This window comes from Pelecanus crispus, chromosome 16, assembly GCF_030463565.1.
Source record: "Pelecanus crispus isolate bPelCri1 chromosome 16, bPelCri1.pri, whole genome shotgun sequence".
Lineage (NCBI taxonomy): Eukaryota > Metazoa > Chordata > Aves > Pelecaniformes > Pelecanidae > Pelecanus > Pelecanus crispus.
The window spans coordinates 6,884,823-6,902,939 of record NC_134658.1 but is presented as its reverse complement, the minus strand read 5'-3'; the positions used below and the strand labels follow the sequence as shown (position 1 = coordinate 6,902,939).

The 18,117-nt window shown below is 52.0% G+C and overlaps 1 protein-coding gene across 1 annotated transcript in view; it reads left to right on the top strand.

Annotated features, from left to right (window-relative positions):
* MACF1 (microtubule actin crosslinking factor 1) overlaps positions 1 to 18,117 on the top strand; it is a 120,742-nt gene that overhangs the window by 31,780 nt on the left and 70,845 nt on the right. Inside the window, 19 exon segments of the mRNA XM_075722022.1 lie at positions 162 to 316; positions 733 to 859; positions 1,305 to 1,488; positions 2,102 to 2,271; positions 2,658 to 2,836; positions 3,039 to 3,177; positions 3,664 to 3,857; positions 4,025 to 4,187; positions 4,495 to 4,578; positions 4,687 to 4,794; positions 5,438 to 5,536; positions 5,712 to 5,864; positions 5,976 to 6,064; positions 6,518 to 6,653; positions 9,773 to 15,034; positions 15,529 to 15,678; positions 16,093 to 16,308; positions 16,415 to 16,564; positions 17,398 to 17,631. Coding sequence (XP_075578137.1) covers positions 162 to 316; positions 733 to 859; positions 1,305 to 1,488; positions 2,102 to 2,271; positions 2,658 to 2,836; positions 3,039 to 3,177; positions 3,664 to 3,857; positions 4,025 to 4,187; positions 4,495 to 4,578; positions 4,687 to 4,794; positions 5,438 to 5,536; positions 5,712 to 5,864; positions 5,976 to 6,064; positions 6,518 to 6,653; positions 9,773 to 15,034; positions 15,529 to 15,678; positions 16,093 to 16,308; positions 16,415 to 16,564; positions 17,398 to 17,631 — 7,992 coding nt within the window.

Genomic DNA, 18,117 nt, shown 5'->3' with positions numbered 1-18,117 from the left:
CCAGGCTTCTGCTTGATTAAAATATATATATATATATATATGTACATCTCTATATTTGTGGAAGCTGGCTCGCCCCCAGGAGGGGAGCTGGCGGCAAGGGCAGGCGCGGGCAGCCCTGCCGCCGGTTTCTGACGGGCCGGGTGGTGTTGGTGCCGCTGCAGATCACCATCTGCAGGAATGATGAGTGCGTGCTGGAGGACAATTCCCAGAGAACCAAGTGGAAGGTGATCAGTCCCACGGGGAACGAGGCCATGGTGCCCTCTGTTTGCTTCCTGATCCCCCCGCCCAACAAAGAGGCCATCGAGATGGCCAACAGGTAACTTGCTGGTCTCTGCTGCGGGGGAGTCGCAGGGGTGCAGTGGCAGGGAGATGGGGAGGGTGTTGGCATGGGAGGGGACAGATCTGGGGTGGGAATGGCAGAGCAGCTGGGGTGGAGGAATAGGAGTGGCTGGCACAGCTGATTCGGGGCGAGGGAAAGAATCCCTCATGGTTATACAGCTGCAAACTCCATCGCAGCAACTGCTATAGTAGCTTGCAAAAGAGAAAACGATGATTTGGGAGGAGGGATCCCTCGCACCGAGCGGCAGGAGCGTCGCTCGCTGCGGGCTGCCAGGCCAGGATCGCTGCCTTGCTGGGCTGCTGGCTGGCAGCGATGTCTGCCGGATTAACAGGGTCAGGGCTGAGCGTGCTGCAGAGATCCAGGGCTGACGGATCTGCTCCTTCCCCTTGCAGGGTAGAACAGTTGTACCAGAAAGTGATGGCTCTCTGGCACCAGCTCCACGTGAACACAAAGAGCCTCATCTCCTGGAACTACCTGCGGAAGGACATAGCCCTGGTGCAAAGCTTCAGCAAGGAAAAGGTACGGTAGGAACTTCTCTGCCTGGCTCCAGGGCTGCGTTGCTCACTGTCCAGGCTTCTTCGTGTGGCTGAGGAGGAAAGGAAGCATTAAAGGGAAGACCAGAGACTGCAAGGTTGGGGAAGTCAAGGGCCTGTGCACCTTGAACAGTGGGAAAACCTGAGCTTGGGGGTTCTGTGCAAAACAGTTGCAGTCTTTCCAATAAAAAGAGCATCAGCAGTTTGCCGCTGAACTGTAATAAGCCTAAGAGATTGGGGACTTAGCGTTTCATTAGGGAGCGAGCAAGGCTGGGGGGAGGTGTGAGGCTGATACGGAGGAGCTTGTCTTTTCTCCTCTAAAGAGAAAATAATCACTTGGCAAACGAAGGCGATTAAGCTGGGGCGGGTGGCTTCAGTGATGTGTAGGAAGTCGTTGTCGGTGGTTAGATGTGCTGCTGTTCCACTTGCAGCTCAGATCCTTGGCGCAAGGGGAGTGCCAGCAAGCCGTGAAGAGCCTCCAGGCGCACTACGAGGACTTCCTGCAGGACAGCCGGGACTCGGAGCTCTTCTCGGTGTCAGACCAGCTGCGCCTGGAGGAGGAAGTGGAGTCTTCCAAGGAACACATCCGGCAGCTGCTGGAGTCCATGGAGAACGGTGAGCTTCAAAGGGCTGATGGATTAACCAGGAGCTGTGGGGACTCATAAACAAAGGATTTATGGGATGGCTTCATTTTCTTTTTTTTTTTTCCTGAGCTAGCTAGTTGATGGTGTGAGCAGCTGCTCTCCTTATTTCTCCATCCATTCAAGTGTTCCGCCTTTGTCCAGCGATGTTCCTGCAGAAAGGGCTTGGCTTTGCAGCTTCAGCTTAACTGCTGAGTCCTCTTACCCTAACATTGTTGGAGATGGGTTTAGTCATTAGTCAGGACACATTCTGAGCAAGTTCTTCCTGCATTTAATCCTTAAGAAAATACATGTGGCAGTCACAGCCCCACTGTTCGGAGCAACGGATGCCTCCCGGCGTGACCCAGCAGGACTGAGTCCCGCTAAGACTGGGGACTCCAGCTTCATCATGCGAGGTGCCCTGGGGCTGGACTCATTCTCAGCTGCGTTGGAATGAGATGATTTGATTAACTTGTTTTCCATCTAAGTGGTGACTTGGTGTCAGCACGATGCTGCGCTTGGCTCCGGGGCTCCCAGCAGGTCCTGTTTGGGGCAGATACTGGCTGGGGTTGTTTGAGCTGCTGTTTTGGTTTGTCTGTGACTTGCAGAAGACAAGGATGAGACTGTTGCCAGGACGTATCTCTCAGAGCTGAAGAATATCCGTCTGCGCCTGGAGGAGTGTGAGCAGAGGCTAGTGAGCCGAATCCAGTCCCCGAGCAGCGCCCGAACAGATGGTGATACTATCCAGGAAAACACCATCCGCATTGCAGAGCAGGAGGTCAGTCTTGCTGCTGTGAGATGTGGAGGGGAGGGAGGTGGTGGCCACTGGTCTTTAGCATGCACCAAAAATAGCTTTTAACTTCTCCAGGGTGAACATGTGGGTGGTGGGAGCGTGACTGTGTGGGGTTCGAGAGGATCTTGCTGCACAGAAAGTAGCAGGAAACCTCTCTGGGTGGGCTCCCTGCTTCATTTCATACCCATCTCCTTTGCCAAGGGCAGTCCTGCTTTTTCTCCGCCTGTTTGGGCTCTCCTTTCACCTTCTAGTCTACCCTTGATTGGTTTAGTGTGGACTTGGTAGTGTAGGTTAATGGTTGGACTGGATGATCTTAAAGGTCTTTTCCAACCTAAATGATTCTGATTCTATTCTTTACCTTCCTCCCGTAGCGCATGCAGGAGGATCTGCAGCGGCTGCAATCGGACCTGCGGTTTGTTTCTGAGAGATGCTACAGCTTCCTCGACAAGGCGCCCGCAGGGTCCAGCACACCCCACTTGCGTTCTGAACTTGACTTGGTGGTGAACAAGATGGACCAGATGTATGGGCTGTCTTCCATCTACCTGGACAAGTGAGTCGGGACGTGCCTCTGTTCCCAAATTTGTTTCCTTTCTGTATCTGCCTGATTCTGCTGAAGACCTTTCTTCTGGCCCTCTAACACACCTTGCACTGAGCTCCATCCCTCTGCGGCACACGGTGCAAACAGACTCGGGATCAAGAGGATCTCTGCGAAATTTTGGATGTCATTGTGCTGCCTCTGTTTGATTTGCCAGGTTGAAGACAGTTGATGTTATTATTCGTAACACCCAAGGAGCAGAGTCCCTGGTCAAAGGCTATGAGGTTAAGCTGAGCCAAGAGGAAGCAGTCCCCGCCGACCTGCCAGCTATTCAGTCTCACAGAGCGGCGTTACAGGTCGGTGCTGTTCGCTTCCCAAGGTTGACAGGCAGAAACGGGCCAACGCTTTGGTGTTTGTCAAGCAGGGTCCTTCCCTTTCTCTGCTGAATTTGTACCGTATGCCATTTTTCTTGCCTCGATGTAGCTGCTGGGAGGATTTTGTGCCACTTATGTGATCCCTTATTGCTTTGTAGAGGTAAAGGAGCTGCTATGGCTTGTGCTCTCTCTTGTAGGGCACGTGCTGGCACACGTGAGCATCTTGGCAGCTACATGTCCTGTGGCTGTAGGACAGGGGCTGAACCAATCTGGCTTGCTCCAAGCTGGGAACGTGGTCCCCTCCATTTTGCACCTCCTATCATCAGCCAGTTCTTTGCAGGTTAAGGAGAGTGGGAAGATAAACCCCTTCTCAGGCTTGTCAGCTCCGGGCAGGAGGACATCTCTGACTTAATGTGCCTTTTCCTTTCCATGATGTTGAACCGGTGCTTTCTCTTGCTGATTTTGCAGCAATGGCTTGGGGAAGTGAAGGACAAGAGCTCAGTCTTCTCCACGTTGGAGGAGGAGATGGCAAAGGCAAAGGTGGTGGGAGAGCAGCTGTACCAGCGGAGACAAGAGCGCAGCATCGACCTCGAGCGCTATCAGGAGAAGGGAAGCCAGCTGTGGGATCGCTGGCAGCGAGTCTGCACCCAGATTGAGACCCGGTGAGAAACCTCCTGCCTCCTTTTGCAGATTTCCTTTCATACTTCAACTCAGAGCTTGGGTCAGGCTTGTTAGCAGTGATATTCTTCCAGATGGGATTCCCGCTGGTGACCGGGATATCCCTATAGCCTACGGTGGCTCCTCTTACTTATCTTGGTTTTTCTCTCAGCCACGCGGAGCTGGAGAGCATCCAGGAGGTGCTGAGTGATTACCGGCAGTGCCACAGTGCCCTGATCCAGTGGATCGAGGAGATCACGGTCCAGCAGGAGCTGATGAAGCCCGGGCAGGCGGAGGACAGCCGGGTGCTGTCGGAGCAGCTGAGCCAGCAAACGGTAAGACAGGACCTTGTAATGTCTCAGTGGTTGCTGCAGTGACTGTGTCCTTTCTTTTCTTTTACTAAAATCTTTTCATCTGTGAGCTTGAAAAATATGAAACACAGTGGGGAAGAGGCTGCAGGCCTGATCTGGGTGTCTGGGAAGCGAAGAAACTCTGCTTAGCTTGAGGTGGAGATGAGGCATTGCATAAAAAATTGAAGAGGATAAAGGCTTTACCCAGAAGGGGAGGGATGGGGACTGAAATTCAGCTCACCACCCGTGGCAGCTGTCCTGACAACCATTTTTGCTTTGAATTTTGTTGAAGGCTTTGGCTGCAGAAATCGAGAAAAATCAAGCCAAACTGGACCAGTGTCAGAAATTCTCCCAGCAATACTCAGCTGCTGTCAAGGTACAGGTCCCCTCCTGAACCTAGATAAGGCTGGCTGGGCAGAAATGGCCCCAGCACACTTTGCGTCTCGCATGCTCCATGTATTTCCCCTGCTGTTTGCATTTGCAGGACTATGAGCTGCAGCTCATGACGTACAGGGCATTTGTCGAGTCGCAGCAGAAGTCTCCCATGAAACGCCGGCGCATGCTCTCGTCCTCGGATGCCATCACTCAGGAGGTAGGAGCGCGGCCGCCCGCCCCACCTTGCGAGGGAGAAGTTGTGCAGGGGGTTCTTCAATGCCGAGCAAACCGCCGAGCAGCCTCTGTGAAATGAGCTCCTTTCTGCTGAACTCTCTTGTATAAATAAAGTTTCCACCCTCGCTGTTTTTTCCAATAGCCAGAGAGGATGGCTTAGTGCTCTAAGCACCAGGTATGAAATACCTAGACTTCTGGGAACCCCTGGGTCAAATCCAGCGGGGTCGGCTCAGCCCTTCAGCCTTGCGAGGTAAATAACCAGAGCGCCATGCAGCATTACTGTGTGTGGATCTTTGGGATGAGACCTTTAGGGACCCGAGGTCCTGTCTGCTCTGTGTGGATATTAAAGATCCCGGTAGCCCTCTTGTAAGAGTTGAGCATCCGCCCCAGTGTCCGTGACCGGAGTCTCCCCTTCGCTCCAGTGTTGTGCAGCATGCCGTGTGTGGCCACAACCCTCCCCATCAGACTTGCTGCGTTTCATTGATGCCGTACCGGGTCTGCGAGGTGCCTGGGGGGCTTCTTCCCAAGCGAGAGATGGTGCTTCCGTGTCATGTACTGTAAAGTACGTCGCTCCGGATCCGCCAGTCGTGACTGATGCGCCCCGTTTCTCCTCTCTCCCTTCGCAGTTCATGGATTTGCGGACTCGCTATACAGCTCTGGTAACGTTAACCACGCAGCATGTGAAGTACATCAGCGATGCTCTCCGGCGACTGGAGGAGGAGGAGGTAAGGGTGTTGTGCGGACCTGAACTCTATTCAAAATGTGCGGGCTCATTTCCTAGCACCTCCGAGGATGCTGCTCCACGTTCAGCTTAGGTCTCGGGCGCTGCTCCTGAGAGCATCTCCGCCTTTGGAAATCTGGGCCCCCTTTGATGTGGTTATCTTGCTCCTCTGTTTGCAGAAAGTAGTGGAGGAGGAGAAGCAGGAGCATGTGGACAAGGTGAAGGAACTGCTGGGCTGGGCCCTGGGCTTGAAGCAGAGCGTACAGGGCAGGACGGCTGCTGCTGGGAGCAGAGAGCTGGGCGACATCGAGAAATCCATCTCAGAGCAGCAGGTAAACCAGAGGCAACCATCAGGCAGTTTGCTTAACTTCTGCTGGTTTTCCACAGCTGAATTCTCTCTTTTTTTTTTTTTTTTTTTTTTTCCTTCTTCTTTTTCCTGACAGGCCCTGAATGAGGAGCTGGCTGCGAAGAAGGAGCAAGTCTCTGAGGCCATCAAAACTTCACAAATATTCCTGGCAAAGCACAGCCACAAGTGAGTGTCGCCCGAGGAGGGGACAGGCTGGGAGAGCAGTGGGGGGAGATGAGATACCTCAGACCTGGCGCTGGTGGGCTGGTGTCCCTGGGGTGCAGTGCCCAACTCCTGTTAAAAACAGGGATGAGCTGCAGATAAGAAAGAAGACAGCTTTCATCTGCAACAAGAGCTATGAAATAGGACACCCAGTATTCCTGCTGGGACAATACTAATCCCCTTTAGTAGTGATCCAGCCCTGTATATTTGGGGATTTGATCGTTACAATGCAGGTCAGCCTTTGCTGAGCACAGTCACCCTTGCTGGTTTTAGCTGAGCCGGGCAAGTAGTAGGGCAGTGGGAAGAGGGGACTTGTGGTGGTTTGGCTTTTTCCTTCACCAGAAGAACGTGTTAATTCTGCAGAGCTGGGAGACGGTTTGTGCAGTTTCCCTGAGAGATTTCCTCTTTCACTTGCAGGCTTTCCCATTCGGAGAAGGAACAGATTTCCGCTCAGATTGGTGCCCTCAAGGAGACCTACCAGGCGCTCTGCAGCCACTCCACGGAGCAGCTCCAGCAGCTCCAGAGCCAGCTGGCTCAGGAGACAGAGCACAAGGTACTGGTCCCCACTCGGTCCTGTGGCTGCACGGACACAGGGCACTCCTCAGGGTGTCAAAAAGGTTTTGCTTGGTTGCGTGTCTCATGGCCACCAGCCACTCGCAGCACGTCGACTTTCTTACTTGCACGTGGCTGCCCTCCCTTCTCTTCTGTCCACGCGTCACCCGAAGCATCCAGGCTGGGGTGGTCCCGGGAGGCCAAGCAGGAGCCGTTTACCTGCTGCCTTCCAGGTCAATGGGAGAGTTGTCCTTTGCAATGCTTTTCATCAGAGCTCTGCCCTGTGCACAAGGGTTGGCTTGTCCACGCTTGGTGGGCAAGGATGTAGATGGACCTCTGTCCTGGAAACGGTCCCCTTAGCAAATCTGTGTCCTCCGAGGAATGCCCTCGCAGTGATTTAACCGCAGAGGGCTCCATCTCACAGGCTGCCTGCGTGCAGGAGACGCCAGAAGGTGGGTTTCTGCAGAAGGGAGGGCATTTGCCTGTGTGGTCTCGTATATCTCGGGGTCTGGCAAGAGGTTTGTCTCAGCTGGGGCTGGATGAGGTTGCTCTCCCCACTGGAAGGTGACTGCATCGCCCAGGCCCTCAGCTGACCTGGGACACCTTCATGACTGTAGCTGGACCCATTCCCTGTCACATCCACCAGCGCTCCCGTCAGTCCCCATCTTTGTTTCACCGGGTAGGGAGGGCTGAAAGCGCATCCTTATTGCCTCTGTTATGAGCTGTCTTCGGTCATTCACAGATATACGTGTACGTGTTATATAAGTGTATATACATGTGTCGATGGATATATTTGTGTGTTTGCTTGCTGGCTCCCTGTACTCTGAAGCAACGGCCCGCTCAGGTCTGGACGCGTGATGCAGGTTTTGGCTGTTGGGTCCGTGAGTGAAGCCGTGTTCGAGCTGCTGACGGGAAGAGGGCAACAGGGCTGCCTGTTTGAAATCTGCCTGTCCAGTTTTCACCTAAACATAGTGTTTCTCTCCAAATTGGACTTTATAGCACATTTCAGGTGTCTCGGAGCAGTAAATGCTTTCTATTGCAAGCCCTTTAGCCCTCCCTCTGGCAGCAGAAAGCTTACGGTGAGCAAACTGACTCATTAGTTGGTTTTGATGCTTCTGCTGCTGCCAGGAGAGCAGCTGAGAGCAGCCTGCCTGTGGAAAGGATGCTTTTTCCTTTCCCTTTTCCTCCCTCCCAGGCAGGAAAATGACTTTATAGCAAAAGCCTTCTCCAGGGCTTGCTGGGCTGTTTTCCTATAGCATGAGCGCGCTTTGGGGCTCAGGCTAGAACAGTTTTCACTCACGCTCTCGACAAAGCCCAGGAAACAAAACGAGAGATGGCAGTGGGGCTTCGCCGTAGATCCCGGGCCCGTCTACGAGATGATCCCCGCAGCTCTTGTGCGGTGCAGTTGCTTCACTGTAGAGGGAGCATGAGGAACTCTTAACATTTGCTTGCTGGAAACATCCAACTGTCAGAGAGAAGTTATAAAAGACAAAAATGCAGAGCAGAACGCGCTAAATTGAGCATGATGTGTCCCTGTACAGTTTGTGTTTCATGTCAACTGTTTTTAAGATTAACTGACATCCTTGCTTACGAGTTTAACTAACCCTCCGGGATTTAAACAAACAAAACGCACAAAGTGAAAGAGGACGACCTGTGTGGGGGGTTCTTTTCGCAAACAAAACAGTCGCATGCTGGACGCTAACACCAAGCTTTACACTGTGTGTGATACGGCTGAACTGCTCCATAAGGCTCTGTCTTTAACTGCTCAAGGCACACCCTGCAACTTGGGTAAGTAAAAGCCTTTTACCCCCCTTCCCTCCCATCTCCTTTTTTATCCTTTTTTTCCCTCCACTCCTCTTCTCTGTCTTTCCACGGCTTGTTCATCTCCCAGCGTGCATGCCCGAGTCTGGCGGTGATGGCGGAGAGCTTAGGTTTTTCCAGCAGGTTCACCCTGTCTCCGCGGCAGAAGGCAGCGGGGGGAACTGCAAACCAGCCCGGTGGAGGCTGCATCCTCTGCTGCGCCGTAACTGAGCTGTGCCGCAGCTACGAACACCCCCAGCTGCCTGTGCTGTTAGACTCACCGATAAAAAAAAAAATCTGGGGGTCTTGGGGATGCAAAAGGAATTCATTCCACAATACGGATTCGCTCCTCCCTAACCCCACAAAAATCTTTTAGTGTTTGGGCCAACCTTATAACCAACCGGTGGGACTGGGAGAAACCCAAACATCCAAAGAGCAGTTACTCTTGATCATCTTAATTATTACCCTCCCTGTGGGGGTACCAGCAAGAAGAGAAAAGCCCCTCCAGAAACACCAAAGTAGAGGGTCTGTTCCCAGTTTGTCACTGTTTCCATGCTGGGACCTCCAATTTTTTATATTTCTCCCCTTGCCCTGTCTGAAGAGCACAGCTACTTCGAGGTGCTGGAGCGGGGCAGAGTGGGTGCTGCTGGTCGTGCTCGGGGAGCTGCCCTGCATGCAGCGCTCCTGCCCTAACGCATGGCCGGTCTGTGTGGCTGGGGAGCTGCTCCATGGCACAGGGCTCTGTGGTGTTTCCCGGCTGTCCTGGCACTTGAGATCTGCTTGGGGAAGTGCAGGATTTAAGCATGGCAGGAGTCAGGGTGGAAACTGCGCTGGGAGAGGTCCCTAGATACCCTGAAGTGGGCCTCTTTGGGGTTTTTTCTCCTCTGAGTACACAGTGGGATTTGTGTTGTCTTTACTTTTTAAAACAGTTGTTGTTGAACAGCTTTGGTGTGCTTGTTGGTCTCCTTCCCTCTGTTCCTCCACGGAGCATTAGGAGCACTTCTGGGTTTTGCTGCTTGCCGCTTTGCTGCGTTACTGTTGGTGGATGTTGGAAGCATCTCAGTGCTGCCCTGGGTGATGGACTAGATGAGCATTAAAACTTGCTGGCAATGTGCAAGCTAGCAAATGCACCAATTTGCGTGCTGTGATGCCTTTGGAGTTGCATTTCAAACACTTTGGGACTCCTTTCTAGCCTCTTTAGGGTTTTTAAACTTTTTTTTTTTTTTTTTTGGAAACTGGGACCTCCCTAGACCTCATACAATCTGAGTGCTGGCAATGCTCGATTTTGATTTAATTCTTTTCCTTCTCTTTCTGTTCTAGGGCAACGAAGCAGTGGCAGGAGTGATCGATCTTGGCACGGTAGAAATATTCCCTGTCTTTGGTGCCATGCAGAGAGGTCTTATAGATCAGGACACTGGCCTCGTCCTCTTGGAGGCCCAGGTTATCACATCTGACTTAGTTGTTCCAGAGACCAATGAGAAACTCTCCTTGGAGAAAGGTCTGGCAAGAAACATCATCGATCTCAGGACATTCCAGGTGCTGCAGGAATTGAAGGATGCTCTCTACCGGGTGGAAGAAGTCAGATGTGAAGGGAGGCAGCTCCTACCTGTCGTTGCTGCGATAGAAGAGGGGAAGATCAGTGAGAGCACTGGGCTAAAGATTCTTGAAGCTGAGCTCGTCACCGGGGGCTTTAAAGTCCATCAGGGCAGAATCAGCATGGAGACAGCGGTGCAAGAAAGGCTCCTTACGCCCCAGCTTTATTCCAGACTTCTGTCTCACCTGGAGGGAGGCAAGGATTTGATTGACCCCAACACTGCTGAGAAAATCAGTCTGCCTGAGCTCATGCACCGCTGCATCATCCACCAAGAGACTGGACTGAGGCTGCTCCCAGTCAAGCAGCTGGCGGGTGGGATGGTGAGCTTGAAATCGGGCAGAAAAGTCAGCATCTTTCGTGCAGTCCAGGAAGGGCTGATAGACAGGCAGGTGACGGTCAGGTTGCTGGAAGCCCACCTCTTTGCTGGTGGCATTGTTGACCCCAGGACAGGGCACAGGCTGACTGTGGACGAGGCCGTGAGACATAATTTAATTGACCAGGATTTGGCATGCACACTTCTTATCCGGCAGCTTCAAACAGGTGGCATCATTGATACCGTCACGGGGGAGAGACTGACAATTGATGAAGCTGTAAGGAAAGAGTTGGTAGCACCGAGGATTGCATTGGTGGTCCTGGAATCCCTGTGGTCCTTCATGGGGCTCCTGTGGCCAGAGACGGGGGAGATCGTCCCAGTTGCAGATGCTTTAGAGCAAGGAATCCTGTCTACGGAGTTGGTTTACAAGATTCTCAGCAAGAGGCAGCTCATTAAGGCTGTCTTTATACCAGAAACCACTGAGGTGTTGTCCTGGAAGAAAGCTGTCGAACACGGCATCTTGGAGAGAGATGTGGCGAAGAAACTGAAATCCACAGCCATACCTGATGTCATGGCCAGCGTGCAGCTTGCTGGTTCTCCAAGCAGAAGCAGGCATGGCCAGAGCTCTTCTGGAAGGAGTCCCACAGGTCACAAAGAGCAAAGTGACCCTCTGCTAAGGAGTGACGATGAAAGGCTGATGTTCCACTTGATGACCCACAGCTATATCAACATCCATGATGGCCAGAAGCTGCTCTTAGTGGATGGAGAGCTGAATAATCTCACTAAAGCCCTCATCCAAACCCAAGAAAATGGATCCTGTGCACACATGTTGGAAGGGAGTGAAGGCTTTGAGGAGACAAAGGCAAATGCAGCTCTTGAAAGTGAACCTTGCAATGGTTTGGCTTTGCAGCAGCTTGAGTTTCAATTTGCTCCTTCAAAAGAACAAAGCGAAAAGTTCCTGCCACCCAGAACTGCTTTGGAAAATGGGGAGGTGGTGATGGGACCTGAAAGCCTCCTGTTGGAGGATGTAGAAGATACCTTGCTTGTGGAGGAGCAAAAGCAGATTTATGCCAAACAGGCTACCATCAAGACTGAAACTGATGCTGAATTTGGAAGAGAGCAAGTAGCTTCTACAAGCAAGGACAAACATCAGATAAAATTATCGATGCCAGGACATCCCGGTGACCTTGGTAACAGATTCAGAAAAACAGAGGAAATGATGATTGAGGCAGAAGAAGAGTCCAAGCCTACTACAGTAGATGGAGTGGAAAGTATCAAAGATCAGGAGAGGCCATCAGAAAGTGGGGCAGTTGTTGTGAAAAGTGAAATCTGCATATCGATGGATGTTTCAGAAAGTAGAGATAGACTGGAAATCATGGCAGAGAGGTCTCGGGATGTGGAAGAACCTGAACTAGAGGCAGAAGATGTTACAGAGATTTATCTGCTAAATGAGGAAACAATTGAGAATGGGATGCTGGGAGGAGAGGAGATTGTGCTCCCTAAAACTGGAGAGGCAGAGCAAACAGAGAGGCAAAGTGAAAACATGGAAAGTGTATTGGAAGTGGAAGAAGGAGAGGGGAAAGAAGTATCAGGGGATGAGAGTGTTGATGAAGCTTCCCTGCCAGCCCCTGCAGAGCAGGAAGCAGAGGACACTTTGCAAATGCTGTTGACACAGCTCCAAAGTGGTGGCATAATCCATGAGCAGACGGGCAAGACTCTTCTTCTAAATGAAGCAGTGGCCTGTGGAGTGGTGCCCAGCCACACAGCTGTGAAACTAATGGAGAAAATGAAGATGTTCACTGGCTTCTTTGACTCTCATACATGTGAATCGTTAACCACCAAGGATGTCATTGAAGAAGGTCTGATGGATGAGAAGCTTCTCCAGAAGGTATTCACATCTGACAAAGCAATAAGTGGCGTTCTTGACCCAGGCAATAACTTTGTCTACTCTATCAAGGATGCCGCTGCAGTTGGCCTTCTGGACAAGGAAACAGCAATGAGGATCTTGGAAGGGCAAGTGGTTACTGGAGGGATCGTTGACTTGAAACGTGGCAAAAAAATATCGGTCACTTTGGCTTCAAATCTGGGTCTCATAGAGCCAACAGGTCAGAAAGAGCTGGTCAAGCTGGAGAAGGCTTCCAAAGGGAAAGGCACTGATGAGGTGACCAGGCAGAAGCTCATTAGCTTACAGGCTGAAACCAGCGGAATTGTGGATCCTAAAACGAAGCAGCCTTTGACTGTTGCACAGTCTGTTGAAAAGGGGCTCCTGAAAAAGGAAAAAGCTTTTCAGCTCTTGACCAAGCAGATTGCTGATGGAGGAATCATCCATCACATGTCTGGAATGAGGCTTTCGGTAAATGACGCAATGAAACATGGTTTGATCAATCAAGATTTATATAACGAACTCATGAAAGCTGAAAGCGTGTGCCTGCAGGACTGCATTCATCCAGTTACGAAGGAGAAGCTGCCCTTGCCCCAGGCAGTATCGTTGGGGCTCGTTAGTCCAGACTTCCAGAGGAAAGTGCAAGAAATCCAGGCTGGGAGTGGAAGCATTTTTGATCCTGCTTCTGGCCAGAGACTGGCACTCTGTCAAGCAGTAAAGGAGGGCTTGCTGCCCAAACAGGTTATGGAGAAAGTCCTGTCATCTTCAGAAATGAAAGAAGGAATTGTGGATCCTGAGACCTGCATGATCGTTCCGTACTCAGAGTTCATAAAGAAGTGTAAAATCGACATTGAATCTGGCCAGAGGTACCTGGAGGTCCATCCCTTCAGAGCCATCAAGGATGAGGTGACGGGAAACAAGCTCATGTGCGCCGAGGCGGTGAGGCTGGGGAAGGTGGACCCTCTGCCCACCCTGCGGTTGCTGCAGGCTCAGGCAGACAGCGGCGGGGTTGTGGAGGGTACTGTCAGCAAGAGGCTCTCCCTGAGGGCTGCTGTGGAGCGAGGGCTGCTGGATGAGGAGATGGCCAAACTCATCGCCACCAACCAGATGAGAACTGGGGGAATTGTTGATGCTAGCAGTGGGAAAAGATTGACCTTAAAGGAAGCTGTTGAAAAAGAACTGATTAGCCAAAAATTAGCTGCCAGTCTTCAGGAGGCACAAATATCTGAAGACAAATATGGTTCTGAGGTCTGCAAAGTAGGTAAGCCCCACCTTCTCCAGGAAAAAATGGAACAAAAATCTCCAAAAGAGGAAGGTGTCATCCTCTCTACCAGTGCTGCTAAGAAGTCTGATGGTGCTGAGCATAAAGCCAGATCTGAAGCCATGAGCTACGATGTGGCTGGAGCTGCTGCCGCCAAGAGATTCCCAGTGACACCGACAGAAGGGAAACCAAAACCTCAAGAAACTTCAGAGGATGCTGTAACGCATCAACCCCAAGAAAAGGTTGAGCTGACTCCAGAATACCCCTCAGTATTAGGTACAGCGTCTGTCTCCAAAGAGGCGGTGATGGTAAGGGCTATGGAAAAAGGGACTGCAAAAAGCAGCTCCCAGGTGAGAGCAGCTTGGGGGGAGGAATTAAGGAGAGAAGTAGTAGATCAAGCGACAGAGAAAGTGGAGGGATTGGGATTGCAGGAAGAGCAGTCGTTCTTGGACGTGGAGGTGCTTCGCAGTGCGGAGGACAGCGAGGAGAGGAGGAGGAGGAGAGGGTTTGTAAGTGCAGAGGGAGTTGTGGCAGGTGAAGAAGGTGCAGTGGTGGCTTCTGAGCAAGGAGAGCGAGCGGGCAGCCTGGATGGGGTAACCCCGGCAGCCCTGAGGGAATCTGTTGCTCTGGGTCGAGGGAAGGGAAAGATGGGCCCTACAGGGTCTGGAGAGCCCCCTGAGACTGGCATCCCTATGAAGGCTGCAGGAGACAAGCTTGCAGGTAAAAAAACTGTCAAGTACATCAAAGGAGAAACCCCAAGATTGGGTGCAGAAGGTCCAGTTGATCAAGAAAAAACAAGTGAAATTGAGCTAAAACCTACCCAAAAACAGAAAAGCAAGAAAAAGAAAGCAAAGCAGACTGGTATCCCAGGAGACAGCGCTCGGATGGAGAAATCTTCTGCGGAAAAGCAGTCCCTTCCCTTTCTGATTTCCAAAGAAATTCCAGGGAAGGAGGAGGAGGAGGACTTCATCTCAAGCATGCCAGAACCAAAACATGAAACCACCACCAGGATTACTGCTGGGTTGGCAAGAGAGTCAGCCAAGCACATGGGGAGCAGCAGGGATGAAAAAGAAAAGCAAACAATTTCTGAGAGAGGTAAAGAAAACCTTGCTGGGGTTCAGGTGTTCCCTGTCCTCCCAGGACAAGGGGAAGCTCGAGAGGTGATAAAAGGTGGGATCAGAAGAGGTCATGATTCCTCGGTGGCATTGAGCCTGGAGGAGAGGATGAGCCAGGATATGTCCAGTGCAGTCCCTGCAGCCGGCGAACTGTCCGATGAATTAATTATCAGAGAGGAACCCGGAGAAGTTCGGGAAACCTCTGCAGTCCTTGAGCTTGCAGAAGAGACGCGGCAAGAGCAAACGGTGGAGATCAGCACAGGCCAAGGAGGTGCCCCTGTTGCCCCAAAATCCGAAGGAGAAACCCCCCAGGAGAGGACCAGGCAGCTGGGTCCTGGTGATCGGGGCTTGCTCTTACCTGTGATAGTGGAGGGGGAGCTGCTGGAAACCTCGAGGGAATCCACGAGACCAGCCCAGGTAAATTGAGTCTTTTTGCTATTTCGACTCTTGTTTTATGAGCTATTTGTGTGTGTTTGATGTTAAATCTGTCTGAGGTCCTCAGCACAGAGGACAGCCAGAACAAGAGGAGGGGATGGTTGAGCTTGATGTTGCAGTATCAGCTGCAATGATTTGGCAAAGGACCCAGTGATGTATGACTGAAAACACTCAAGGCTTAGTTGTGGCTTCTTTTTGCTAGAGCATTACTTATAAATGACTAATAAGTAGGACTCTTTTTTGGCACTTTTACTGTAACCCCAGAGATCTCTTGCCATTTATAAGCTTATGCTGGAAAAAGAGCCGTGTGTTTTATTTTTCCTGTAGTAAATCTTGTAGATAAGGCTAGCGAGTGGAAAGTCCCTGAAATGGAATGCTATTAACAGATTTCTTCTTTGAAAAGAAGAATACTATATAATCCTTTGTTTTCTTTTCTGTCTAAATCTGAGGTTTTGTTTTACTGTTTGATTCTGTAGATCATGTTCAGCAAGAAGATGTGTCTGGAGCACGATGAGAAGCTGATATCCTATCTCTCCATGCTCCGAGATATCGAGATGAGAATCAAACGGGTGCAGCCAGCAGAGCAGAATTTGGCAGCCCTGCACGACCTGCTGCAGCAGGCGGAGGTGAGCGAGGCCGGGCCAGGCTTGGCCGGCGTTAGGCAGGACGGAGCTCGTCCCTCCTCTCCCCAGCTTCGCGCACAGCCCTTGCACCTCCTCCCTGCTTCTGGGAGCCAGCCGGGGAGGTTAGTCTCAGGTTGAACAGGCATTTCTATGCAAACCCTGTCCCTCCCCGCCCTGCCTCTGGCTCACCTTCTCCTCCCTGCTGAGACAGTAACCTAAGCATGGCTGAAATGAATTTTACAGCCTGGAGAAAGACAGGCGAGTGCTGGCAGCTGAGCGAGGCTGGAGGATGGTAATGAATCTTTCTAGGAGATAGACACAGCGTTCGGAGCTCGGTCTCCAGAACCTTTCCTCAGTTTTGGCAGTGGGAAGATGAAGTCACCGTATCTTAGACATAACGATGCTGTCTTGCCTCAGGCCCTGGGCGCTGAGCTGCAGGAGCTGAGCTTCCCAGTGAATCAGGAGTTGGATGCCGTGAAGCGGATTGTGGCCAACCCCCCTGAAGAAGTCCCCGAGCAATTACTGAAGGCTTTGGAGAAGGATGCCAAGAACCTCCAGAAGTCTCTGAGCTCCGCGAGTGATGTCCTGGAGTCCCGGCTGCAAAACCTTCGCGGGGCAGCAGAAACCGAAAAGGTAGAGCCGGCAACTGTCCCCGCTGCCTGCTGACCCCCGAGCATCCCAATGCCCTTTCCCCAGAGCGCTCTGCTCCTTCTTTAAATGACGCATTTCTGTTTTTAAGGCTAAAATCCTGGCACATCACGAGACTCTCCAGGGCAAACTCCAGGAGCTGCTGAGCTGGGTCTCTGGCACTGCAGAGTCACTGGGCAGCAGCGATTGCCACCACGCAACTGATGCAAACAGCTTGAGTCGCTGCCTCCAGCGCTACAAGGTAACCATGGCAATGCCCCTAATCCTTCTGGCTGATGAAGTTGCTGTCCCCTGCGCGGAGGAGCAGCTTTTAATCCTGCTTCTCTCCTGGAGCCTACCAAGGGTTTGCTCTTATCCTTTGTTGCAAGAGGAGCAACAATATTGTGTTTGCTCCAAAGTCATTTATTTCCACAATACCCAAACCATCTGCTTTGGCCATTTGGGGAACACGCTCAGATGCAGGTGTGTGGTGCGGGCTGAGCGACCAGGAGGGATTCCCGGCAGGCTCTTGAGGGGAGAGCTGCTTCCTGCGTGGGGGCTCCGAGAGCCCGCTCCATCACACTTGCCCCAGTCTCCATCGACTGTACGAGGAGCCCAGGTTCCTCTCCCCATTTATTCATCTTTTAGCGGTAGCTTTCAAGATTGGGTCGGTTCAGCATCTCCTGTTTGCTGGTAGCACTTTGGCGTTGAAGTCAGCGGATCAAAGGCTTTGAGAGCTGATGGTGGCACACGGCGTCACCGTGGACCGGACGGAGCTGCTGGCAGCTCCAGGGCTGGGTCATCTTCAGGCCCAAGGGCAGCCCTACGTGCACAGTCCAAGCAACTTCTTGGCAAGGTGCTGGAGGCCTGGTGCAGAGGCACGTTAGAAAATCGCTGCGGTGAGGTGCTGTCACCTCCGTGCTGAGTGTGCTTTTGGGAGCATTTGGGGTTTCTGGAATATATTGTTCTGGTGACAAAGCACTTTTTTTGGGTGCATACTGCTGCCTCTCTGCGTATCCTATCTGAAGCTGGCAGTGCAGGAAAGCGCTGGCTTCAGAGTCATTTTGCCTGACAGGGCTTTTCTCTCCCATTCAGGAGCTGAAAGAGCCCCTCGCTGACACCAAGTCTCAGCTCGATGCCACTGCCTTTGACGTCCAGTTCCTTATCTCGGAGCATGCCCAGGACTTGACCCCGCAGCAGAGCAGGCAGCTGCTGAGGCTGCTCAATGAGCTGCAGAAGGCTTTCCGGGACCTGTCGGAGCATGTGACGGCTCGGGTGGAGGTCCTGCAGGTCTGTCTCCAGCAAGTGGAGCAGACGGATCAGGTGAAGGTTGTGAGACATCTGCTTCCTGGCTGCAGTTTGCTCGCTGAAGCGCTTCCCCGCCACGAGAACGTGCGCTGAGACACCTCGTATTTGGGATTTCATGTGCATGCCACTCGGTTTATGACTTTTCATTGCACATCATGAGCTTCCTCTAAAGTCTTTCTTCTTCCTACCATGTAACTCCCAGGCGAAAAGTCGCTTTCCTCCCAAAAGACGGAGCCCTGCCGAGGTCTGGGTAGCACAGCTGGGCAGTCCTCTGCTAGACTAGAGTTGCTTTGGGCTGGGTGGAATAAACCCTGTCTCTGTAACCCCGCCAGAAAATCCCTGTGCAGAGGGGCCACCACAGACACCTGGCAGTTTTAATGTCTTATTTCCACTGCACAAGTCAGGTATTGCTGTCCCAGAGAAACAGCTGAGGATGTATCAAGGCAGCAGGCAGCTGCCAAAGCAAGTCCTCGGGTCTCTGCTGCATTGCTGCAGCACCCGTCGCTG